Source organism: Eucyclogobius newberryi, unplaced genomic scaffold (assembly GCF_026437365.1).
Source record: "Eucyclogobius newberryi isolate DKJ021-1_F unplaced genomic scaffold, fEucNew1.0.hap1 SCAF_2, whole genome shotgun sequence".
Taxonomy (NCBI): Eukaryota; Metazoa; Chordata; class Actinopteri; order Gobiiformes; family Gobiidae; genus Eucyclogobius; species Eucyclogobius newberryi.
In genome coordinates this window covers 41338031-41364340 of record NW_027315834.1, presented here as the reverse complement: position 1 = coordinate 41364340, position 26310 = coordinate 41338031, and the positions used below count along the sequence as shown (strand labels likewise).

The 26310-nt window shown below is 40.2% G+C and overlaps 2 protein-coding genes across 5 annotated transcripts; one reads left to right on the top strand and one right to left on the bottom strand.

Moving 5' to 3' along the window:
• Positions 1-1989: 1989 nt before the first annotated feature.
• On the bottom strand, positions 1990-7408 carry anxa4 (annexin A4). The gene is made up of 13 exons (XM_072455420.1): positions 7394-7408; positions 6196-6241; positions 5945-6032; positions 5496-5590; positions 4777-4890; positions 4275-4365; positions 3910-3989; positions 3770-3826; positions 3611-3704; positions 3384-3479; positions 2709-2767; positions 2448-2570; positions 1990-2208 (listed from the first exon to the last, which is right to left on the bottom strand). Exons 2-13 carry the CDS (start codon positions 6202-6204, stop codon positions 2152-2154), a joined length of 963 nt encoding a protein of 320 aa, XP_072311521.1. The 5' UTR covers positions 6205-6241; positions 7394-7408; the 3' UTR covers positions 1990-2151.
• A 1293-nt stretch (positions 7409-8701) lies between these two features.
• Positions 8702-26084, top strand: LOC140368402 (AP2-associated protein kinase 1-like). Of its 4 annotated transcripts, none has more exons than XM_072455415.1 (20): positions 8702-8934; positions 10530-10648; positions 10805-10913; positions 11092-11234; positions 11520-11641; positions 11726-11807; positions 11985-12117; positions 12203-12306; positions 12458-12540; positions 12704-12864; positions 13317-13420; positions 15148-15405; positions 18503-18648; positions 18742-18848; positions 18931-19002; positions 19472-19567; positions 19789-19896; positions 19972-20142; positions 20914-21021; positions 24536-26084. In XM_072455415.1, exons 1-20 carry the CDS (start codon positions 8772-8774, stop codon positions 25111-25113), a joined length of 2967 nt encoding a protein of 988 aa, XP_072311516.1. In that variant the 5' UTR covers positions 8702-8771; the 3' UTR covers positions 25114-26084. The 4 variants fall into 4 exon arrangements, with proteins under 4 accessions (XP_072311516.1, XP_072311515.1, XP_072311518.1 ...); XM_072455414.1 differs by having other exon boundaries at positions 20911-21021; XM_072455417.1 differs by lacking the exon at positions 24536-26084 and adding an exon at positions 21245-22376.
• Positions 26085-26310: the final 226 nt, after the last annotated feature.

The window sequence follows — 26310 nt, the reverse complement described above, 5'->3', positions numbered from 1 at the left end:
AAAAAAAAAAGTATTCAAACAAAAGGAAGAGAAATGAACACAACGTTGGCAGATGACGTGTTCTTGCTCGGCTCCTGATGGTGGTGGAATAGACTTTTATATAATTTAATGTTCGTTATTATTTACTGAACAAGATTAAACAAACAAACAAACAAACACAATGTAGGCTAAAACTGGGGGTCTGAGCATTATCCTCCACTGAATACAAGAGTTCTCAACATGATAACAAATATTTAGGTCTATTGATTGTCTCATGAGTTCTCTATCCATACAGGGGTACTAGACTGTAATTTTAAATGCAATATTTTGACATTATCTGTTGAATTAGTTGTTGGATCAGGATTGTCTTGGGATCCCAGTGTTCCCACCCTTGCAACAGCCTCAGATCTGAGCCTTCAGTTTGACTGGACTGTGCAGAGGAAACGGGAAACAGCAGCACAAACTCTTTGTCAGGAGAACATCTGAACCGCTGTTTGGTGTTGCTTTGACAGTGTGAGGACTTTGCACATTTTCATGCTGCGATGTCACGCGTCACATTGCTGTCCTTGTCAATGCACGTGTAATTTCATTTTATTTAGTAGTTCTCAAATATGAGGTAGTTTTTTTGTAAAGTGTCTGAGTTTAACCTGAGAGTGAGAGAGCGTGAGTTGTTTTGTTTGTTACACATAAACCAATAAAAATATAACATACATGGGGGCTCCATACGCTGTCTAAACTAAAATAAAGGCTCATTTGCAAAAATATTTTCTGGGATTTTAGAATCTTTATAAACTCTTTTGCCTTCAATCAATCATTACTTTCAATACCATTCTCAAACTTTAAATCATTTCAAAATCCTATTATTCAAAGTTGACATGCTCAGGTCAACATTAACTTTGTATTTTCTGAACACACATAAACACATGAAGAATACGTGAATGGCTAGAAATTGAAAATAAATCTTACTGACATTAAAATAAGTTGTTTGCAGAGGTGGTTTGTGTTGTATTACCTAACTTTTATTTAAAATGCCTATCCTAAAGCTAAATGTTTACAAAAAGGACATAAAAATCAATGTCTTTTATGTCTGTGTATCTAAAATTGTCCTGATTTCTTTTCAGACACTATACGCTATGCTCTATGTGAGTAATATATTTTGCTGTAGTTTAACTTAATAAGCAGCTCTATTGATTTTTTTTCTTAAACTCTTTCCTCTTTTTAACGTGTAAATGCTTTTATGATTTGTGCTGCCACATTTCCCTTTGCCCCAGGTCACCCTTGAAAAAGAGATGTTGTTCTCAAATCTTACCTGGTCAAATAAATGTTAATAATAAAAAAACAATAATAACCATTGATTCATTTGGAACGTGGCCTGCTGCCTTAGAGGTCTGTGGCGAGTTCTAACTTTAATTGAATCAAAATTCATTCTATCTAATTAAAAGCTGTGTAAAATAATATTAGTTACACTTTTACACAGAGTTATGTTTATGTTTTTGTTGCCTGGATGTTGCACTTTCTCATAAACTGTGATTCAAAGGCCAGAGTAAATTCTTATTTCTAGGCATGAATATAATAAATGTACATTTTATTTGTAGCCTGAAAACTGATTTAAACTTTTGAAGGTCAGCCTGTTTCGTCTCCCCCTGGTGGTCACCTTGATTCTTACCACTCCACATTTAATGCTCAGGTTATTGCCCTTCAGATGGAGCTGTTATTTGGTATGAGCTACTGGACACTTTACTGCCTTCCAAATCAGGCTAGCGCCCCGTTAATGTAATTGAGTTGAAGAAAAAAGCTGGGCTGACTCAACAAATGAGGAATTGGCGCCAATTAAACAAATGGACCAACTTGACAGTGATGAAAATGTTGCATGTAACAAAACTTGGATCCGGAGGGCAATAACATCTAGAGTTTATGTAGTTAAGGATGCGAGGGGCATTTGTCTCCGTCTTGAACAAATAGAGCTAATTAAGCTTTAGTGGAGATCGATAACAAAAAAACGCAAACGTGTAAAAGGTCACTGCTCTTTGGTTTAATTGCTTTGAGAAACTGTAAAATGAGACGCTGCCGTCAGAGTAAAGAGTAAGGCCGTGGAGGACACATGGAACAGAGAGGGATTCATCAAGAGGAGGATAATAAAATAAAAAAAAAAACAGAGGCAGAGGATGTCACTCATTCGCCCCCGCACAGCTCCAGCAGGATTGTGCGGTAGTCTCCAGATGTGTCACCCTGCAAAGAAAATGTTTAGGTACTTCACGATAATGGACCACTTTGTCAATTTTTTATCGTTACGTGGACAGTTTTGGTCGTGTCAGTGACGATTTTGTCCAGTTTTTGTCAGTCTCAAGTCATACACTTATGTTCAAATGTTCGGGTAACGTATGTGCAGGATTTTATGGGCAAATGTCAAAGAAATGACCCAATAGTGGAAGTACAGAAGAACATTTAGAAGTATTGTACGGTCTTACCTTTATGAAGGAGTGAAGCGTCTTGCTGTACATCTTCTTAAACTCTGCTTTAATATCCAACATGTCTATTTCAGCTCTGGACACCATCATTCTGATGAGCACAGTGTCTGTGGTTCCCAGCCCCTGGTCAAATGAAAACACTCATTGATTACTGAAAAACACATCTTTTCATGTACTCCTCTAATGTGTCCTTCATACTCCCGCAGACATGAGTCACAGCACAATTATATGAAGCGATGCACTGCAGTGTAGATCATTTACCTTCATTGATTTGTATAGTCGCTCAGCAAAGAAGGCCGGTTTGTTCCGCAGGCATTTAACTGTAAAGTAAGAAGATCTCACATAAATAGTTACCTATAAACAGAATGTAAACGCTTCTGCAGTTCACTTTTGATCTGGAAATGCAGTAAAGCGGAAATGCAGTAAACGTAATAAAACACATCACAGCATTGCAATTACTGTGAAATTCATGTGCAATTACTGTCGTGATCACATGCAATGGTATTTATTTATTTTTATCTTTATTATTTTCCCCCTCCATCCCTTGTTGGGAAATGGGAGTTGGAAAATTTGTCTATGGGAGTTTTTGTTTATAGGAGATCTTCTACTGAGAGTGTTTTTCAAACTTCCTATAAGTGATCTGTTCTTTTCCTCTGTATCTACCTGCGTTGCAACAATGAAATTTCCCCATGTGGGACAATAAAGGAATATCTTATTTTATCGTATTAACTCTAATCTAGCACACAAATTATAAGTCTTTTAATTGCACAAATGTGTCCAAGGAGAGAACCTTTTTTAACGTTTTTACACCATGTTTCATGTTTGACGTGTTCATTGTTCATTCAGAATTAATTAACATTTACAACAATTGTAGAACATGACAAATGTGGGTAAATTGTACATTTCATAATTTCCAAAGAAAAGACAAAGACAGACCAATAGCGAGGAATACGTCTTCTAGGGAACCAGACATCTCTCTCTTTATGCTCTCTTCAATTTCCCGTCCAGAGATCTTCTTATATTCATCAAACACTTTAGAACACAAGACAGTGGCATAAAGGGAACACGTTGTATAGAACATGTAATACACCCATCAAATCTTATTCAACATGTGTTTTTGTAGTTATACAAAGCCATTCTTGAGGAAACATTTATGGACAAACCTCTTAGCAAATGGTTCTTGTTCCTCACACAAAGCACGGTGAGGAACTTGACCTCATCCGTGCCCCATCGAGCCTCACCAGCCTCAAAGATTTCCTAACAAATACAATAGACTTATAGATTACAGATTTATTTTTTGTTTATTTTTAAAAAAAACTTACTTTTGCATCCTTCACAGCTTGAGCTTCATCCACTGTGCTGCCCTCATCTCGTCCAGCCTGGGGAGCCCAATTTTACAGTTTTTATCCATGTTATGTATGTTTTTATCATCTCAGAATTGTTGGTAGTTTTATTAACTCACCGTCAGAAGAGAAACTAGAACTCTCTGAAACATCCCAGATGTGTCTCCACACACATCATCCTCCAGAGTCTTTTCATATTCTGACAAAAATAAATACTTTAAGTAAATGTATTCACTATGGAGGTCACAACATTACAGAATAGATCATGTTTGAAAAATATTTGTCCCACAACCAAGCGGTCAAAGAAGGACAAAACAAATTCACAAGTAGGCCACAATACTTTTCATTAAATATTAATTCTATCCATTTGACCCAATAATGGCCACGACAATGAGTCTAAATAATGAAGAGGCTTTTATTTCTATCAAATTACACACGCTTGTGTAAGTGCACAAAGCTCCATCAAATCAAACAGAAATCATACTTTTCTTATAGAAGGCGTTGATGGTTCTTATTTCCTCATTCGATCTTGAAGCGAGGATGTCAATAAGAGCCGCCTCTTCTGTTCCTGCTCCCTGCACAAAAGTAATGATGTGTTACATCGTCGCACGTCCTCCCTGTCCCCCTTTGATTCAAAAAATCTATTCCCCTTATGTTGTTAATTGTTCACAGCTTTAAAGAAAGCGGGGAGCCAATTAGTTAAGCACAACCAATTTATCTGTGCTACTCAAAGACACTGCAACACCATCTTGTGAGGTTTGTCTATGGCTGGTAAATCAAAAGGGCCAAAACATTCATTTGAAACATTCACTAGTGCAATAAGGACATTTTTTCAGTCCATACATATTTCAAGCCATCGAACTTATGTTTGCATTTTCAAGAGTAAAATGCAAATTGATAGGATGCGTTACAAAGGGAGACTATTGCAGGTCTTCTGAACGTCCGCTTCATCTGTTATATTGTTGTATTGCATGTTAAACGTTGACCTTCATTGCAGTATTCAGCTCATATGCGTCATACACAGGGGCCAACATCAGCAGGCCCAGGACCACAGTCCTGAAGTTTCCACTCAGCTCTGAGGACAGATCGTCAGCCAGATCCTGCAACAAGACGAATAACACCAGAACCTCAAACTGGGACTGTGACACAAACATGTTCACTCACTTCATTGAGGACATATATATGATATGATGACATTTGTGTCAAGTCTGTTTTGCCAACGTGGACAACATATTCCACTTCTCCATCTCATCTCCACTAGAGGGTGTGGTTTCTGACGTTAGAGTCACGGGAGACACAGACCAGGGCGTTTAAATGTGCATCATGACTCACTCCTTCTACATCCACAAATTCCACTGCTTCTCCTTCTTGCTTAATTTCTTATTTTCTTTCACGATCACTGGACACTCAAATGGATGAGTTTGTTTTTGCAACTACAGCTACAGCTTTATTCAAGAATGTCTTTCACTTTTGCAAGTTAATATTGATCCAAGTGGACACTATATTTGCATGTAGGATTACAAAGCCGCATTGTGGAATTCACTTCTGGTTATTATTTCCCCTTTTAGGATTAATGTTTAACTTGCAAAGCTGATAGCCCACACCCCTAAGCGCTGCACGTTTTGTGGAATGCAACAGTGCTCTCAAGGTTACACAAAAAAGTAACTGTAAGTAAAAAAAGCCTGTGAGTAAAATGAGTGTATACCTTTCCAACAGATTGTTTGTAGGCCTCCTTAATACACTGCCTTTGAGCAATCGTGCGGTGAGCCAGGACCTCCGTAATAATCGACTCATTAGTACCTGGGAAAAACATGTTGAACACAATCAAACATACAATACAAAGAATATTCAGAGTCTGATAAGGCTCAGTGACAGCGGTTATGGAGGTAGCCATAGAAACAACCCAATTACATAACAACATAAACTAGAGTCAGGAGAGTGCAGTTGCAGAGCCTAACAACATTAACATACCAGACTCTAAAATGTTGACATGTGCATGTTTTCAGTCTGTCAAAGGGACTTTTAATACCAGGTTTTCCAGGTTGTTTTATTATCAATAGTCAGGATTTTTTGCTGTCATAAGTGAAATGTACTTAAAATACAAATATACCTTCCTTAATGCAATAAAAAAGTGTTTAACAGGTCAGATCTTACCAGCTCCTTTCATGGCCTCTCGAAGTTTCTGGACATCTTGTTCTGCATTAAATCCAGACGCTTCAGTCACTGCTCCACGGTTTCCAATCTGAGTGAGTCAAGATTTAATTAGTGAAAAAAAATTAGGATGGTTTAGGAAGATTTTTATGAATGATATAACTTCATATTTTCCCATTCAAAATACATAGATTAATACGGTAATACAAAATAGTGTAATATATGGTATGCAAATATAATGAAATATGACTTACTGCTGCCATTGTAGGATGACTGGATTCGCAGAGGCGAGGATAAGAACTAATCCAAAAATAAACAAGATTAACAATGACACAAACACAAATAACTAGTCTAGTTAACCTGATCAACATTGTATGCACTTCATCAGCTACGAAGGGTGTTTCTGTCACTCCAATTTCCAAAAAGGCCCACACATGCTGGGTTCTTAAAAGTGATCACATTAGGCTTCTGTTTGTGAGGACACACCTGTAATTACTGAGGAAGGACAGTTTTCACTGCTGCCACTGCAGATCACCTTACACCGATCATAATCATTCACCTCATTTCTATAGACTTTGCAATTTGTAATCATATTTCCAATATGATTGTAATGGACAAGTGGAATGACAGTCCACTACAATCATAAATGTGTGTCAATGTAAAACATACGTAGAACTTTAGTAAAGCGGAGAAAAGGTAACAGAAGGGCTTAAAACTGCACTGTACTGTCAGTGTAATCCCCCAGTCGTCCAGGTGGGCTGCATAGCAAAAGAAATGTAATTCTGTCAACCAGACAAAAGTTTCAAAAGTGAGTCTTAAGAGTAAAACTATGTATATTTCACTCTTAAAATTATTTTCTGGTTGAAATAATTCCATTTTCTTTTGCCACGTTGTCTTCACAGCAAACACAGTTGTGTGTTCATTCATAGTTGTTCAGTAAATAATGAGACATGAGCGGGTTGTCATGTAAATAAAGAGGCTGAAACCTGAACCCCCTTTGACAGCATTAGTGGCCCCTGCACTGGACCCCTGAAAACATGTCTGACAGAACCGAAAGTGAAATGTTCAGGATAAAATGACAAAAACAACGTGAGGCGTGGGCCTAGCTTGAGCAGCAAACAGAGCAGGACAGTAACTACTGCAACACACATGGCTGCATCTGGATTATGATGACAAAGTGTGGAAAGTTACACCAAAGGGTTTCCCTGGAGTCTAGACTAATTCTCCACTAACTAGCTTAGGTCCAGCTCCTGTTTGAGACAGTTTGTTTTCTACTACATAATATCTCGCCGTCAGCAGAAAGAGGAGGAAGCAGAGTTACAATGAACTTTACAGTTTGCATGGAGGCGCCAAAGGGCCGCGCCCTGCAGAGTCACACACAGAGACACAGCAAACACGCCACAAACACATCTACAAACAAACATCTACATCTACATCCTGCCAAAGTCTTACCTGTCCCAGAGAAGACGGGTCTAAAGGAGAGAGTCAGGCGAGCTGCGCGTCAAAGTCCCTGGAAACTTTTGCTCATAAAGACCAGTAACAAAGGTCCTCCCCCAGGATCCAAACGATGTCAAGGTCCACCTCTTAACCGACCTGGAGACAACCCACTGATGCGTTCAAGACACGCGTCATATCAACATGGTTCAAATATTATAATAGATCCATGGTTTAAATACACCTAATCCAATCCAAACAAACACTGCAGTAAATGTGTTATGCATTCTTCATTGTATATCGTTCAACAATTGTTTAAGCCCACTATAATCTGGAGAATATAGGTAATAAAAAATCAACAAATAGTACGGTAATTTGTGAATAAAATATGAACAGTGTTTGTGTGGTCAGAAACTGTACAAACTAAAATCAATAAGCCACCAAACAAAATAAATAAAAAGCCACGTTGATACGCAGTCATAACAGACCCATGGTCATAACCGAGGCCCGTGAATATAACACGCGAGCGGCGAAACTACAATACCCATAAACCCTTTCGCGGGTCCACAGCCACAGCTCGGATATTGCGATATCGCTGGCAGCCAAAGATTGCTGTGGTTGCAGAGATTAGCTGGGTTGAAACCTCAATCCTAATATTTTTGGGATGCAAAATTGTCTGGACTGACGTTTATAGCTGCAGATCGTCCACACGCGAGATTTAATGCTTTTGTGGACGCGCGTGCGTGTGGGTTTGTAGATGAAAGGCTGGCTCGGGCTAATGCGTTAGCTAAGAAAAATCACAGTTTTTATTGCAAATGTAAGCAATTAAACGGCTACATTCCCAAGCCATGTGGCACTGGACGACGGCTTCTTTTGACCGATGATGGACACACTTTGTCCCGGAGTGTCGATTCACGAGCTAAACGACGGGAACATCGCACTCGAAGACATCCTCGGAGGATAACCTGGGTAACCTTACACGGAAATGTCATAGCTTCTAAGTAGCTAGCACTGAGCTAGCTGGATCTTCTCTGGATGAGATGGAACTGGACCTAGCGCTGACATCATTGCGTTCATCGGCCGAGCAGCTGGATGGATAGACACACAGACACTTTCTCCGGAGATGCTTTAGCCTTGTAGGTGCCGTTATTCACTTACATAACACAGCTAGCTCTAGACCGCACTGTGCATCAAATGAGTATCACGCCACGAAAACACGGACTGCATCCACCACGCCAATAAACACACACACACGAGCCGCCAGAGCAGGGGTCAAAGGCCTCCAAACACACGGCGTGACTCCGACTGTTGGACACAGCTGAGCCATCTGTGCAGCTGAAGCCCCCTGAACGCTCAATAAACACTGTCCCCTTTTTCTTTCTCCAAATTGATCAACATGAGGAAGTTTTTTGATTCTCGTCGTGAATTGGTGAGCTCCGGGCCTGGTTCTGGAGGAGGAGGGGGCAGCTCTGGGTCCAGCCTGGCAGGGAGCAACTTTATTGGGCGAGGCTTCACCGTGGGGAGGCACCAGGTCACCGTGGAGGAGATCATAGCTGAAGGTAAAGTGCGTGGTCCTCCATTGTGGTCCTCCATGAGCCTGATGGGGTGTGTGGAGCCTGATGGGGTGTGTGGAGCCTGATGGGGTGTGTGGAGCCTGATGGGGTGTGTGGAGCCTGCTGGGGTGTGTGGAGCCTGCTGGGGTGTGTGGAGCCTGCTGGGGTGTGTGGAGCCTGCTGTCTGGCCCCTGGAGGGTGTCATTGTCTGCATCCAAACCAGGAGTCATATGGCAATGCAGAGATGTAACTCTAAACCACCTCCACAGCAGAGGGAAACCGTGTTTACTCGCCCCACACTTAGGGATGTCACCATATCAAATACTAGTGTTGTGATTATTGTGAGGGACAAGATCACCATTAGCAATTCCTCACGATTATTGAGACTGTGACTAAACAACAGGGAAATCTTTACGTTTCTTTCCCTTGGTCTAACGTGTGACTGTTCCTCATGTTTGTGGCCAGGTTTACCAAATTGAGCTTTCCGAAAGACAAAATAAAGTGACAAAAACTACAAGTTTACTTTCTTTGGTGTATATTATTGAACAAACAATACTTAATTTTGCTTCCAAATTGATCACAATTATTATTTTTGGGTTCTTACAATAATATTGCCATCTAAATAATCACTAGTAGAGATGTCAAGATTATTATAATTGCATAATTGCATTTATCTATTAAAATAAATGTGTTGTTTCTCAAGTTGATTAGATCAGCGTTTTTCAACCTTTTCTGCACACTTTTTGTTATTGTTGACTATATGTGACTGCACACCACCCACAAAAACATTATTAAATTACACCAATTATAGGAAAATGGGTGTAAATAATATCATGGTGTCTGGCTCTTTGGGTTTAGCAATACTGGTTCTTACAGTGTCTTTTCTGGTTCAGAAGTTTGCTCAGAACACTCCAAAATATTCAAACATTACTTTAAGTTAGTGTGTGATATAGAGCTACAATGATTAATTGACTAATTGATTTATTTGAAAAAATAAAGATAAAAATAGATCAGCGTAACCGTTTCCACAAAGACAGCTAAAATCAAAATGCCAAGAAAGAATGAACTGTTTCTGACTAAATCAATAATATACTTTATTTGTAAATATTCCCTTTCTAGAATCCTTCAGTCATCATATTTCAACATTTATTTGCTTGATAATATATTTTGTACAACAGAAATACTGTAATTGCTGACCAGTCGACAGTGTGATACAGTAAACTCGGAACATTTATTCAAGGCACATTGACACACTGGTTGAAACTCATTAGATCACCCACCGACATAAACGCCAAAAGGTTTTCCAACGGTTCTGTGTGATAAACTACAACCGTGCATTCAGGGAAATGTATGACTGACACTGGTTAAACTACATTTGAGGGCTGAGCCACAGCAGATGGTCAGGTCTCAATGTTGGCCTCTTTGTGAAGCCTGCAGCAGTGACATGACTAATGCATAACTCGATAAGCTACAAAATGTGCTGTCAGGATCACGGGAAGGAATCAATAAACAATACATTGACTCAATGTTCATGCTTGAATTAATATTGTTTGTTTTATTCACCACATTTCTTTCTCAGAACCTATGTTTATTATTTGCAGGTGGTTTCGCAATTGTATTTCTTGTTCGAACCAATCAAGGTGTCCGCTGTGCCCTGAAGAGGATGTATGTCAACAATGAGCATGATTTGGAGGTGTGCAAACGGGAAATTCAAATCATGGTGAGTTTCTTTTATTATTTGTGTTTGTTTCCATTTTGTTTCCACCTTTATGCCGGAAATTGTGATTGACGTCTTTTGATTGCATTGATACGCTTTTATCATGCTTTTATCATATAATTTGACTTCAAATTGTTAATCTATTTTGCGTATTTGTAGAAAGACCTGGTTGGCCACAAGAATATTGTTGGTTATCTGGACTCTAGTATCACTGCGATGGGATCAAGAGATGTTTGGGAAGTCTTTATATTAATGGACTACTGCAAAGGTACGTACTAAAGACCCAACTTTTCAAAATAAATGCATATTTTTTCCAATTTTGCTTTATCAAATGCAGGAAATTTAAAGTATGTTTTAGCTCAAATTGTTCATGCTGCTCTACAATGTGTGCTGTCTTTGTCTAAAATGGCCATCATTTCTAAAAGCATTTAAACTTCATTTGGCAGGTGGTCAAGTGGTAAATTTGATGAATCAAAGGCTTCAAACAGGCTTCTCTGAGCCCGAGGCGCTGCAGATCTTCTGCGACACTTGTGAGGCCGTTTCTTGCCTGCATCAGCGCAAGACTCCGATCATCCACAGAGATCTAAAGGTAACTTTCATGCCGGCTGTAGCAAACCATCTGCAGCGAGGCAACAACTTTGACTGGACTATGGTGGACTTTGCCTTTTAAAGCAGGATTCTAATTTACTGCTGCGTGTAACTCTTACTGAAGTCCTTGACCAAAATGAAATGAGTAAATACCATCAGAATACCTTGTTAAAATAAAGAACATGACATCTTGACTTCAGAAGACTCAAAACTATTCTGTTATTTATGTGTTGATTTTTACACATCACATGATTTTGTCTCGTGTGTGTGTGTGTGTTTATTGTAGGTGGAGAACATTCTCTTGCACGACAAAGGTCATTATGTGCTGTGTGACTTTGGTAGCGCGACCAACAATTTCCAGAGTCCACAAACTGAAGGAGTGGCTGCTGTCGAGGAAGAAATAAAAAAGTGTGTTCAAATATCGTCTGATACAGTTAATAATAGTTTGCTTTGATTAATTTAAGTATTCAACTAACATCACTTCCACTACAGGTACACAACTTTATCATATCGAGCCCCTGAAATGGTGAATTTGTACAATAACAAGATCATCACGACTAAAGCTGATGTCTGGGTGAGAAAACGTTTGATTTACCCAATGCACACTGCTCTTGGTTTGAGCATATTTCGCATATTCACAAATCAGACCGGCTTATGCAGCTATTTGAATCAGTTTCTTTTTTTTAATTTAACCTCCTCTTTTCTCCCGTCTTTCTTCTTGGTGATTATTTCCGGTGATGGTCTACTCCAGGCTCTGGGATGTTTGCTCTACAAGTTGTGCTTCTTTACTCTGCCCTTTGGGGAAAGCCAGGTGGCCATTTGTGATGGCAATTTCACCATACCAGATAACTCCCGCTACTCTTACGACCTGCACTGCCTTATTAGTTAGTCCTAGTTAAATTGCACAGAAATATGGAGACGCCTACTCTATATTTGTGTGGTAATTATATTTGTCTGTGTCGTTTCAAGGGTACATGCTGGAGCCGGATCCAGACATCAGACCAGATATCTATCAGGTGTCACACTATGCTTTTAAACTTGTCCAGAAGACCTGTCCTGTACAAAACTCAAAGGTGAGCGTTCTATTTTTAGGGGTTTAAACATAAAGGCAGATTAAACTGAAACTTTGATTATGAACATGCTTTTACAGGTCTACTGAGATGCTAATAATTTTACTAATTGCGTTTGTGATGTAACACCGTCTCTTCTTTCATCTTCCTCCAGAATTCCCCACTTCCCTCTAAACTTCCTGAGCCAGTCAAAGCGAGTGAAGCTGCTGCAGCAAAGAAGAGCCAGAATAAGCCCAGGCAAGCATGACCCGTTTACAATGCATCACAATTAAAGCTGCAGCAGAAACATGAGGGTCTGTGAAAGTCATTAGGTGCACTGCTGCTCTGATAACAGCAATTAAGTACTCTGTATCTACATGCGTAACACACAGTCTTTAACATCCTTGTTTTGTTGACGCAGACTGACTGATCCCATTCAGCCCACTGAAACCTCCATCACCCCACGGCAAAGGCCCAAAGCCATCCATACCCAGGCTGGCACTGGCATGTTACCCATCCAGCCTGCAGCTCTGACACCGCGCAAGAGGGCAAACCTCCCTGGTGCAGCAGCGCAGCCAGTGGGTGAGTACTACGCCTCCTTTTCATCTTGGCCTTATTCAAGAGGCAGCCCTTGTTTATTTAAGTGGTTTGTCTTGTTTAAATATATAAATGTAGTCAATTAAAGTTCTAGCAAATGGCTCTAGTTTGGTCTTGAGTTTCGAGATGTCACAATATAGAAGAAACCTGTTGGCACTATGACCAAACACCACTGGTATCTTTAATTTCCTTTCAGCCGGAAGTCTAGCTTTACAAAATCAAACTTGTAATGTTATTGTCACATAAACAGACAGATTCAAAAACATTTTTTTTCGGAGTAAAGATTAACCTGAATTCTCTCATCATTGTTGCCTGCGATTCTCACCATTATCATCTTTTGTTCTTTTATTGTGACCTGAATAATCACAATTGTCGATGAACCGAATAATCTTGACTTCCTTACTTTTGCCGTCTTGTGTTTTCTGTCGACCCCACAGGAGTGAGTTTAAACCTGTCTCAGCCGGCTGCAGCGCTACAGTCTCAGAAAGCACAGACTTCCACTCTGAACAATGCTGCTGTGGCTCCAGCTCAGCAGAAGCAGGTGCTTGTGTACTTTCACTTTTACAACAATCTGTGCATTTCTGAATATCTGTGCCGCAATTACTTATCTGAAGCTGGAACTTAATTGATCTCACCGTTAGAGCTGGGCGCCATGGTGATAAACATCTAACCGTGATCTCATCCATGTGAATTATGTCAACTTGGTGATATCGTTAGGTCGTGATTCAATGTTTCTCTGTTTAATGCAGATTTATGCACTTATCCACACACAGACCTCCTATTGGTCAACCTTCCTCTGTGACAAGTGGAAATGGCCAATAATAGTGATGTATGAACGCTCAGAACAAGCAGATGATTTTATTTTCCACTTAAAGGGAATGTACACACAATTCTTTTAGACATATTCTCCAGCCCTGCTCACAGTTAGGAAATGTTCTTCTCGTGGCAGCAGTTTATACACAATAAAGTGCAGATATTGGATATGTAAAGTGTGCATCTAGTACAAGACAAGAGCGCATCTCTTAAAATTAGAAAGCAAAACAAACAATATACAGCTGTTGTTAAAAACCATAAATTGGCAAAGCAGCGCCAGAACACTGAGCGGGCACATATTATCAAAGGGCCTGTACATGATTTTAATTTATTCTAGGTAAGATAGGAGTTCTTGACATGCATTGTGCTGCTCTCCTGATCTGGAATAGATGATCTCTTCATCAACTGTAAACCATTCTACTCTCCGCGTGAGTTTGCCTCATTCATCATGGCTGCTGTTTACATCCCACCGAGCGCGAGCGCGCAGGAGGCGGAGCGTGTGCTCGTGGACCAGGTTCTGAGAGTGGAGAGGACCTTCCCAGACTCCTTGTGTGATTCTAACAAGGGGAATCTCAGCTACGGACTACCAAAGTACAGACAGTTTATTAAAGTCCCGACCAGAGAGCAGAACACGCTGGATCACTGCTACACGACAGTCAGCAACGCCTTCTGCGCCGTGGCACATCAGACCAGGTCATGGTTCACCTGATCCCCACGTACAGACAGAGGCTGAAGCTCTCCAAACCTGTAGTGAGGACTTCTAAGAGGTGGACCAATGAGGCAGTGGAGGAGCTACGTGCATGTTTAGACGTTACAGGCTGGGAGGTGTTCAGAGCTGCCACAGATGGTCTGGATGAGTACACGGACACTGTGACGTCATACATACATACATACATACCATCATACACCAAAGTCACTTTCAACAATGACAAACCCTGGTTCACACCCAAACTGAGGCAGTTGAGGCGGCAGAAGGAGGCAGCACACAGGGCCGCTGACAGAGAGCGCTACAAAGATGCAAAGTACGGATTTAGCAGGGAAGTGTCGAGAGCTAGAGTCCAGTACAATACGCTTCTGAAGCAGCAGTTTTCAAACGACAACCTCTGTGTGGAGTGGGCACCGGCTTCTCACCAACTACAAGCCCAGAGCCCCCCCTTCTGCAGATAATAGACAACTGGCCCGGCAACTCGACTCCTATTACTGTAGATTTGACACCCCCTCCCCCACTGTGGCCACCTCTGCCAATCCATATATATATTATATTATTTATATATGTATATGTATATGTATATTAACTAGTTCAAACTAAACCATGTTTGAAGTCCTTTAATTGTGGTGATTGCACAGTAAATGAAAGGTTATTGCACACGTTCAGTGGTGGGAAAGAAGGCACAAAAACCAATAGTTATTTATATAAATGAACAAAAATACAATTATAACATTATGTGTTTTTAGGTGATGGTTCAGCCCACTTCAACTCCATTAGCAGAGACCACGACTACAACTGCAGCAGCGGAGAACGTGACCAAGACCGAGTCCCCTCCACAAGCTCAGGCTCAGTCCAGCACAAGTCCCTCAGTGATCAGCGTGGCCAGTCCACCCAGCCCTGCTCCACCACAGCGACCAGCACGACGCAAGCAAGGCAGTGTGAGCTCACCCAGCAAAGTGAACACCTGTCCACCCACTGACAGCAGCCCCAAAGTGGCAGAGATGGTAAGGAATGCTGCATTGTGAGTAAACTTATGAATGCATCTTCATCTGACTGCTTTGAAAGGGGACGATAATAAGCAAACTCTACTTTAATGAAATATGTCGGTGTAATCCCTCATTCGTCCAGGCGTGTTCCATAGTAGAAAAAGCTTCAGTTGTAGTCATCTGGACTCAGTTTGAAAAAATAGACGTTTCGACTCTCATCCAAGAGTCATTGTCAATAAAAGAATTTAGATCGAGAACTCCGATATTAACGGACCAGTATCTGCTCTTTGGTTCCAACCACCCACTACAGCACAAGCTGGGTGTGATCAGAACCTTACAACACAGAGCTCAAGGTGTGCCCACCAGCTCAGAGGGCAAGAAGAAAGAGAAAAAACATGTCCGAAATGCCCTCTCAGCCTGTGGTTACCCCGCTTGGGCTCTCAACAGAGTGAAGAGAACCAAGAAGCAGGACAAAAGGGAAACTGAACAGAGAAGGAAGGGTGTTTCTATCCCTTATGTGTCTGGCCTGTCGGAAAAACTGCAGAGAATTTTTAGACAACACGAAGTCCCTGTTTATTTTAAACCAGGAAACACTTTAAGACAAAAACTGGTTCACCCTAAGGACAAGTTGCCGACTAAAAAACAGAGCAATGTAGTTTATTCGATCCAATGCAGTGAAGAAAGCTGTAAAGAACGGTACATAGGTGAGACAAAACAGCCTCTACACAAGAGGCTTTATCAGCACAGAAGAAATACAAGTTCAGGACCTCAGAGTGCCGTGCATCTCCATCTTGAAGCCTCTAATCACTCGTTTGAAGACGGTGAGGTGAAGGTTTTAAGCAGGGAGAAAAGATGGTTTGAAAGAGGAGTCAAGGAAGCTATTTTTGTTAAAAAAGAAAGACCTTCTTTAAACAGAAATGGAGGGCTCAGATTCTATCTTCCTGGTATCTATAATGGTATACTGAACCCCTGGAAAGGTAGAGGACCAGGACCAGGGCATTTAGATGCTAATCAGGTACTCAGGGTGGTTGAGCCAGGGTCTCACAAAGACAAAGGCCATTAAAATTCTGAATAGGCTAGCTCGGTAGATACAAGGGGGGAGTTTCTGTTGAAACAAACAACTCTTTCTACTTCAGGAAGGCTCCTCCCAATGGGTGGGTCTTACCACAGAACAGTATTAATATCGGAGTTCTCGATCTAAATTCTTTTATTGACAATGACTCTTGGATGAGAGTCGAAACGTCTATTTTTTCAAACTGAGTCCAGATGACAACAACTGAAGCTTTTTCTACTATTCTACTTTAATGAGCTTTTAATCTTGTTACAACAGTGTTTCCTCATCATTAGTTTACCCAGAGTTGTATTATGATTGTTTCATCCTACTGAAGCTCGGGTGCTTTGAGAATTCCTGTTTTCACCTACCCCCTATCCTCACCCTCATCCCTGTATATAGTTGTGGTTATTTGAAAAGTTAAGACTGAATGATACCCGTGGCGCTTTTACGACGGAGTATAAGGGCCAACCCGCAAAAAATAAAATGCGGGGCACTACTAGAAAAATGTCATTAATTAATTACTTTATTCTCGTTAAATAACGAGAAAAATCTCATAATTTAAAGACAATAAAGGCAGATACGCGGTTCACTTTCAGCACCATGTTACGTGCTCCCCCCCCAGTGTTGCATAATGGTACAGTCCAGTAACAGCGCTGTGTTTTGTATGTTTAAAGCTCTGAAGCTGATCTGCTCTGAGTCCAATCCATCTGTGGAGTCTTAATTACACAAACACACCACCACCAGGACGTAAATGGCGCTTGGTTAAAAGTGAATACAAAAGCCCACAATAGATGTCGATCTTTATAATGCGGGTCTTTTAGACATCACAAACAATAATTTCCCCGGTGCAGTGTCACATGTCAGGTCCTGGACCTGTAACATGACGTACTCCGGTGTTGGTGCTCGCGTGTGTTGGAGCTCATGCCATGATGTATGGATGATGTATGGATGATGTATCTGGATGATGTATGGATGATGTATGGATGATGTATGGATGATGTATGGATGACGTATGGATGACGTATGGATGATGCGTGTGCGTAAAACATATCGCTTTTTGGCTGTGCCAAACACGATCCGGGCGTCAGGAGGAGCTGAGAGGAAGCGCAGGCGAAAGTTGTGTGTTTTACTGAGTTTGTCCAAGGGATCACAAAAGGTTAGAATCCGGGCATAAAACTTAAGTGCACACAATGAGCACGTGAGAACAGTGACTGTGCGCAAAGTGCCCATGTAGACAATCAACTTAGAGGAGCAGAGAACCCAGAGGAACGTGTGAATATAACAGCGAGGCTGCTCCTCCTGTCTGCGGGCGGCTGTGGCGCGGAGCACGGCTGCTGTTTGAGCCCATGATGCATTACAGGTACATCATGGAGCGTAACAGGAAAGGTGCTGCTAAACTGCAGTGTCTTGTCTTGTAATAAAGATGTAAGACATCGTTTTAAAGGTCAGGAAACACTTTAACATCTATTTCAGGCTTTTATGTAGTTCTAAACTGTCAACTCATCCAAGCCCGTTCTTGTGCGTCCTGACGTGGGGCTGAAAGTGAACTGCTCACGTCACTTTGAATCGGCGCCTAAACTACGACTTTTTTCTCATTAATTAACGTATTTTTTCTCATTAATTAATGACCTTATTCTCGTAGTGCAGCACATAATTTTTTTGGGGTTGGCCCTTATACTCGGTCGTACGATTTACACATTGTCTCTTCAATGTGACTATGAAGAGGCGGAGCTTATCAGCTTTGCAGTTTTAAAAACAAAGTCAATGATTTGTTTTTACTATTAAGCGGTTTACATCAACATTCCCGTTTACAATGAACAAAATAATAAAATAATCATCTGCGTATGTTATTGTTTCATTCATTAATTATTATATTTATATAGTGCCTTTCATGCTGCCTAAAGCACTTTACTGTGCATTCATTCACCCCTCACTCACTAAGTTACTATTCAAATAGTTCAATAATGAGTACCAAAATAAAACATCAAATGTCCCCTCACTACTTAATATGATGCTTTATTCATAGAAATAATGACTAGTTGTTGGTCTTCCTCCTGTCAGACCCCTCCTTCTTCTCCAAAAACAACTGAAGATCGAGGCCACCAACGCACCCCGAGTGACACGGCAGTGGGCAGTGCTGGAATCTCTCTAAATGACTCACAACAGGCCGAAGGAACTCGGCCTGTTGTGGACGCACCGGCTAGTCAGTAAGTAGAATAATATTATTTTTCAAACTATTACATTTCCACATGTAAATTCAGGCTGTTACATCAAAAACATACTTTTATGTCTGCCTATAGGACTCCTGCTGACATTTCTCCTCAACCCATTTGGAATCCATTTGATAATGACAACTTTTCTAACATATCCACTGAACAGAACGCTAATAACAGAAAACATACAGATGGTAATGCCAGCTTTTACATCCATGTATGTTTGTGAATTTGTGTAAATGTGTGTTTGGCAAAAAATGTGTTTTTTCTATTCAGAAGCCGAGACAATATCTGAGGAATTGATACCAGGATTGCTGGCTTCAGCCGCTGAAAGTGCACCTCTAAATGGTTTGTTATATTCAATGTGTGTTAGAGCCTTTCATTAAAACAAGACAAACGCTGTTGCTCTGCAAAGTTCTCCAAAGAACATGACAATGTCATGAACATGCTTTTTACCCAGCAACAATAATCAGTCTAGTATTCATTCTGAAGGTTGCTTTTAATTTAAAAGCCTTTTCATAACTTTCATAAAGAGGCTCCAGTCTAATGATCCAGGTGTAATTTGAAACCATGAAAGTGCTCTGAATGTATTCACTCAGCAAAAGCATGTTCTCCACTTCAATAAAACATTTATTGTAGGTGGATGAAAAGTATGGATTGATTTCTGTGCTGCTTTAAAATGTATACATTATTTGCATTAAAGAACTTTGCCTTGAGAAAAGAAACATGAAAGAAATCATACTGATATATGAAAAGTATGTAAATACTGTTTCACTTAAAGAGGTGACACTTTATTTTCTCTTTTGTTGTCATTCAGTTGAGACGCCCTCAAACCTTGTGGATGTTGATTCAGGAGACACTCTCTTGACTGTTCCTGATCCTTTTCGGACTCTTGACCTTTCAGACACATCGGGTAAATGTCTGAATTGTATATAATGTCACTTGTATATAATCAATATTTTTTTTTATTTTTTTTTATAAAGCCCTCTTCATTCCAGTAATATTAATATATTAATGACTGTTTATCTCCACCATTAGTATAATAATAAAAACATACAATGATTATCCATGCACAGTGTTTTAGTCCTTGTCAGACTGGCTCCACATCTGATAAAATGATATTTACGTCTCCAGAGAAGCTCATTGAAGGCTTGAAGTCTCCAGAAACATCTTCACTGATGCTTCCTGATCTGCTGTCATTGTCTGATCCTTTTGGGGGCGCTGTGGAGGAGTCTGCCAAAGGTTTGCACAGCGCTTATTATTTCAATGTTTAGAAACTTTTACAGTTAAAATCATTTTTCTTTATCAACTCCTCAGACGCTCTCACTTCTGATGACTCTCTCCTGGGGTGTTCACTGATCTCGTGCCCTTCAGCGCCCCCCACTGGCAGCAGTGCAACATCCTCATTGTCCTCTGCTCCAACCTCTGCTGCCTCTGCCATGGGTGACTTCAGTCTGCTGTCAGGAGACTCTGCACAGCATAAAGCAGGTACAGTTTCATGGACTTCTCTTTGTGCCACTCGGGGCAGTAAGCTGATGTTACAAGCTCAGATAGAGACACTTTCCCTGTTCATTACATTGGATTTGCCACGAAATATATCAAAGGTAAATTCATAAATGTTGAACCTGATGATTTGTGACTAGACCTCAAAACTCGCAACAAAAGATTTTAACACTACTCATTTTAGCTGCCCATCATCTGCATGAAACATTATTGGCCAATAGAATATTGTGATGTCATGTGAACACAAACGGGTTATTAATTACTAGATTAACCGCATTAACCAAAAACTGACACAAAGCTCTACGTCTTCTCTGTCTACACAAATAATAATAATAGTGGTGCGATTATTCAACCCCAAAGACGCGATTGTTGTCGATGGACTTTAAACCACGAGATTTATATGCAAAATGTGTGGATCCAATCCCAAACAAACAATGATATTAGGTTCAATATTTGTGGATTTCTCTTTTGGATTTGGAAACTGACGTAATCAAATTCTACAACTAGAAGACAACATATTTATAGTGTTCAGTGTAAACAAGCTTTATTTTCAGTGATGCATTGTAAATATCAATGTCAGATGGTGTATAAAATACTTCCAGGTGTGGATTTGTTCACATCACGTGATATGAATGTTGTTTATTCTTTTAACTTTATGTAACACAGAAACTTTTGGTTTAGTTTGAGATTAAAGTGGTCTGATTGTATTGCCTTTCCTGATTTTAGTTCTATAAGTCTTTCTCACTTGCTCAGCAGATTCTGACCTCCTCATCTCTGACTCGGAGCCTCCCGCAGCCTCCGCAGAGGCAGCTGAAGAGGACGACTTTGATCCTATCCCTGTCACCGGTCGTAAGAATTCTCAAGGTAATTTTCATAACAGTATGTAAAACTATACATACCAGTACTGTAAGTACAATTACAGTTCAGTATGACTCCTATACGATTTACATAATCTGTCACTGTAGATAATGGGTAAACTCTTCCCTCTGTTTCCCTCCTCTATAACCCTGCTCTGGCCCTGCTCCGTCTGCTTTCTGTGCTTGCCCTTCTCCCTCTCTGGCCCGGTCCTCCTTTTCTTCTCGGCCAGTTTCAGGAGGCCACTCGCGCAGTAACAGTGGCGGCTCTGAATCCAGCCTGCCCAGCTTGGCGCGCTCCCTGCTGCTGGTGGATCAGCTCATCGACCTGTAGATGCTGTAACACTGGATTAGAGCCTGGCATAGCCTAGCAGCAAGCGAAATCATTGTCATAGCTCTTTGTGCACCTTCCCGCTGTCCGCCCCATTCTGGTAGTTCCAGTAGAATCATTCAGCATATGACTCTCCTCTCTCCTGCTCATCTGTCATTCTGAAATGCCCTTTCTTTAAAATGACTCGTCTCATTTTCCTCCAAGTGTAAATCATAACATTTACTTTTTCATTTGGAATATAATTATGCCATCCACTTTATGTGTAAACAGACAATAGACGCGTGCTATAATGTAAAATAGACATATTATAAGTGGTTGTAGGTATAATTGTGCTCATGTGATGTTTTACTATTTTGCCTTTTGAAACTTTCCAGCCCAGATTTATTTGCACAGTTAAAGTAAAAACTGATACATATTTATTCCAATGAAGTGAGTGAAGGAGTGTTTTGTAGCTGGATTTGCACAGTGGCATAAATATCCTCTTCTGTGTCCGATCTGCAGTGAGCTGCTGCTCAAACACTGCTGCCGTGACAACTACACCCTGTGCAGTTGCTTATTTAAGTGCCATACATAATCTGAGGAAACAGTACTTGTTCACCATGATCTGCTCACAGACTTGTCGGGCCCAGGCAATAAGACTCACCTCGGCCACACGTAACACAAACAAAGAGAAGAGCCGTTCGATCCCTTTGCACCAAACGCCCCGTATGGACCGGCCTGTTGTGCCATTACACAAGAATCCATTGCATGTTAGATATTTACATAGGAATACTGTTTGCAGTAAAAGAAAACGGATCAAGTAATTACGATAAATATCACTATCGTCCATTCCACGCCGTGCAATGTTCCTACATTCCAATTGTTTACCTAGTTTCTGTAAATATCATTCTGAACCTCGCAGCCTGATCTGTGAATATATCATTGTCATGAAGCTTTACCCACAGAAATCCTAATGCTTTATCTATGAAGTAGTATATATGATGATATGCTTCATGTATATCATATATATATATATATATATATATATATATATATATATATATATATATATATATATATATATATATATATATATATATATATATATATATATATATATATATATATATATATTTAAATTTATTGTTTTCCTGTTGATTATAAATAGAGTGTTAGATAATGAATGTACAAAATAAATATTATGAAATATATTATAAAAAAAAGTCTATGATTCTCAACATCGTAATCACTGAATAATATTGAATAGTTTATCAAATGTCATTCCTCTTGTAAGATGTGTGTTAATTTTTTTAACAATCCAATGTGAAGACTGAAAGACTACGCTGATGGTCACGTCTTATTCTCTTACTTTGTGAAAGACGGTGTGTCCACTGTATGTTTGCTTTGTATCTATGATGGAATACTATGTTATTCCAAAATGTTGACGGTTTTCTGCAGAACGAGTCTGGTCCAGATTCATTTCATGCCTAAAGCCAATCTTTTCTGGACATGTGCTTTGTACAGCTCTGTTTTGCTTTTCTGTTTAGTGATCACCGGGTTCCTATCAGAAATAGCATGGCTGTGTTGTTGACCGTTTTGTGTGTGATTTACAGTGTAATGATAAGTGTGCGCGTGGAGTCATTGTTGGATGTATTTTCCTGTTGCCTAATAATTTTCTTTGTTGACTGCTGCAAATATGGCGACAGTCATTAAAAATACCGGTGAAAGCACAGCTCCCAGGTCTCAGGTCACTTAATGTTGTTATCGCTGAGAACCACAGATGCATAGGCCTAAATCTCCAGTCGCACTGCAGGTAATTGTTGCATAAGAGTTTGAATGATCGGATATGAAAGAACTGCTGTTCCGGGTTAAACTGATCAGCATTTGTCAAAGTGTAGGCTCATTTAGGCTTTTCTCGCATGATCACAGTTGTACCACTTTTTTGCATCGCACCAAATACAGGATCATATGACTTAATAAAACCTATGGAAACAAAACAATGCCGTTACTGATGACATCATGAGTAAAAAGGGAGAAACTTCTAGCAGAATCAAAGTTAAGACGTTGTTGTAAAAAAAAAAGTAACTAATCGAACTTGTGTCTCAGTAGATGTCATTACAATTGTTGTCCACTGCAAAAAAGCAAGCAGCTGCCTCCTGAGTGCGTGTTGTTTGGTGCTGCATGTGCAACAGAAGCGTATGTTTACTATCCTCTGCGCTCTTATGAATAGTTCTAGTTGTGTGCAGTTACTGTTTTGAACCTATGCAACGACCAAGCTTGTCCCTGTAGCCACTTGTGCTGTGGAAATTGGCAAAGCCCAGCAGTTATTCCCCAGAGTGAAACGAGGCCTGTTGTTTCTCTGTTGTTCTGCCAAAATAAAAGCTGATATCTGAGTGTTTTGAGGCACCTCTTGTCTTTATGGCCCAGACCTACATTCAAGTTGTGGTGTTATGTGCTCCTATATTTTAGTGATTTTTTTTGATGATCATAGAATTATAAAGGGATGGCAAATAAAATAATAATGTGAACGTGAGTGTGTCCAGTTGTTTTTTGCGGTCTTTAACATGAACATTTAAATTGATGGTCAAAAACGATTACTTTTAAAAATTGATTTATTTGTAACTGTCATTATTTCTGAATTAATTGTTATTTCAATTGGCAAAACAAAGCATAATGTTCATAGATAAATTACAACTAACTAAAAGTAAATTATGTATTCATTCGTAGTGATCGTGCCTAGTAACTATTCATTGCACTCTTCCAGGACGCACTGGGTATTCAAACTTGTTATTAAAAGGAATATATTTTCTTTAGCAGTAATAATACCAGATATTATAAAAGGTTGTGTAACCAGCCCCATCTACCACTGAATCCATGAAGTTCACTCAGAGGCCAGGACTTTCTAGGAAACTGTCCTACATTCCTGGTTAATAAATACTCTAAGTCAAAACAACTATGTATATTTTGCAGTAAACACAAAATGCAGCTGTGTTGGAATGCGCTTTTAGATCAGGCAAATGGAGGACTAACATGTTTTCTAAGTGCAAAGTCGTGTCAGGTAAGAACAAATCACTTACGCTTTTCTCTGTTTTGACCTTTTCTTTTCACGTAACAAAACATGTGATGGACTAGAATATTATTTTGAATTGGACTATTTTTCATGGTTTCAGGGTTTAAAGTAGGGTGTAATAACGTCTGCCTCTTGTGCCCTCAGAGCTGCAGTCAGAGGTGAACAGCAGCTTGTTGCCTGAGCAGTGTCAAAAGGCTCAGATGCACCGAAGGACCACGTCATGTGTTCACCCCAAGCAGACGACACGATGTGAGGAGGTTCTCTGTTGCTCTCTTCCAGCCTCCGTCAGTCTGCAGTTTCGGGATCAGGGGCCGCTCTCAGACGTTTCAGACTTCTCTCAGAGCAGGGATGTTTTTCAACTCGCTCCTTTTAGAAAAACTCCAGCCAGAAAGATCAAGCACATCCTGAACTCCTCTTTCACCTTAGAGCCACCCGATGTGTTCCTCCAGGCTCCATTTGTGAGAAGACAGACCATCAGTGACATCTCAGCGTCACGCTCTGAATGTGCCCTGTACACGGCGGGGCCCCTGCGCCCTGCTGAGGCCCCCGTGCTGCAGCCAGCTGTGGCAGTGCACAGAGTTGTGTCGAGGATCGGGCAGCAGGCGGCGGTGGGCTCTGTGGCTGTGGGGCCTCTTCACGCCTGGACAGTCGCAGGACATCCCACAGACAATCCATTTACAGCTGCACCGTTCAGCTCGTGGGGCCCACAGGGTGAGCCATAACTTTACTATAGAGTTTAGGACAGAGCCAAAGTATAGTTGTTTATGAAAGGTTGGAAAGGTGCAATGAACTCTTATCTCATCATGTCATTTCTAAACTTCTCCAATTGCCCTTTATTTTTGGAAGCCAAAAATAAATCAAAACAGCAACATTTTCTACAACCTTTGACATTTTCCAGATTGGTTGTGAAAAGATTGTCAGATTTTTGTATGAGATTTTTTTAAGTCAGTATTGGCCACCATTAAGTACATTTTACTGTATTGTACCGCTACCTCAGTCACATTTAGTCCAAACTCAAGCGTTTCAATGCACTTTACGTAACTTACTGTTTGCATCAGTATCTTTGAAATGTAAACGCAAAACACATTGACCTGCAGCAATGATCCCTGACACACGGGCCCCACACTGCAATATTTACTTGAAATTGCAATAAATGGTGCAATTGAAGCATAAGAGTGGGCGCTGTGTCAAAGGGTTCACATTTTTTAGAACCTATAGATTCAGTCATTAAGTCATTCATGTGCAATTTTCTTTATCTTGCCTTTGTGTGTTAAATAAAACTATCCACGTCTTTTAAGAGATCACACTTCCCTGTAATCTCTAAAAAGTCTCTGCGTCTGTGCGTTAAAAGTGTAGCGCACTGTCGTCTCTGTTTCAGTTGAACACAAACTTTAACTGCTTAATTATTTTAAAGTGTAACCACAAAACCATTCCCAACCGGTTGTAAAATTATGAGAAATATGTATTTGAGCATTTCTAATCAAAAGTAACTCTTTTATAGCTCACTATGTGTATTATCATTCTGTTTATCATGCTCTGTCTATTATGCTCTAGTTTTCTTTAAATCTGCATTATTAAAAGCCATGCAGCCTTTAAAAACAGTGTTATGTTTACGAGTAGCAATGCTATGCAAGTAATGCTGCTGCTTTTTTACTTTGTCTATTAATATATTAAGTAAAAGTCTCTGAACACAGGCTCAGCTTCTTTTGTGGTGACGGTTTGAGTGTCTTTGCTTTTTAAATGATTTTTAACCTCAGAACGTTCAGAAGATACCAAAAATATGTCACTCATGCTGAGACACCGGAGTGCTGGATGCAATTGTGTTATTCTGCTATGATGGAGAGGCTTTGCCCGCAGCCTGTGATGGCAGTGCGTCTGGCTCTCTGCGAGTCTGTCAAAGCACTTGAGTTGCAGTCTGC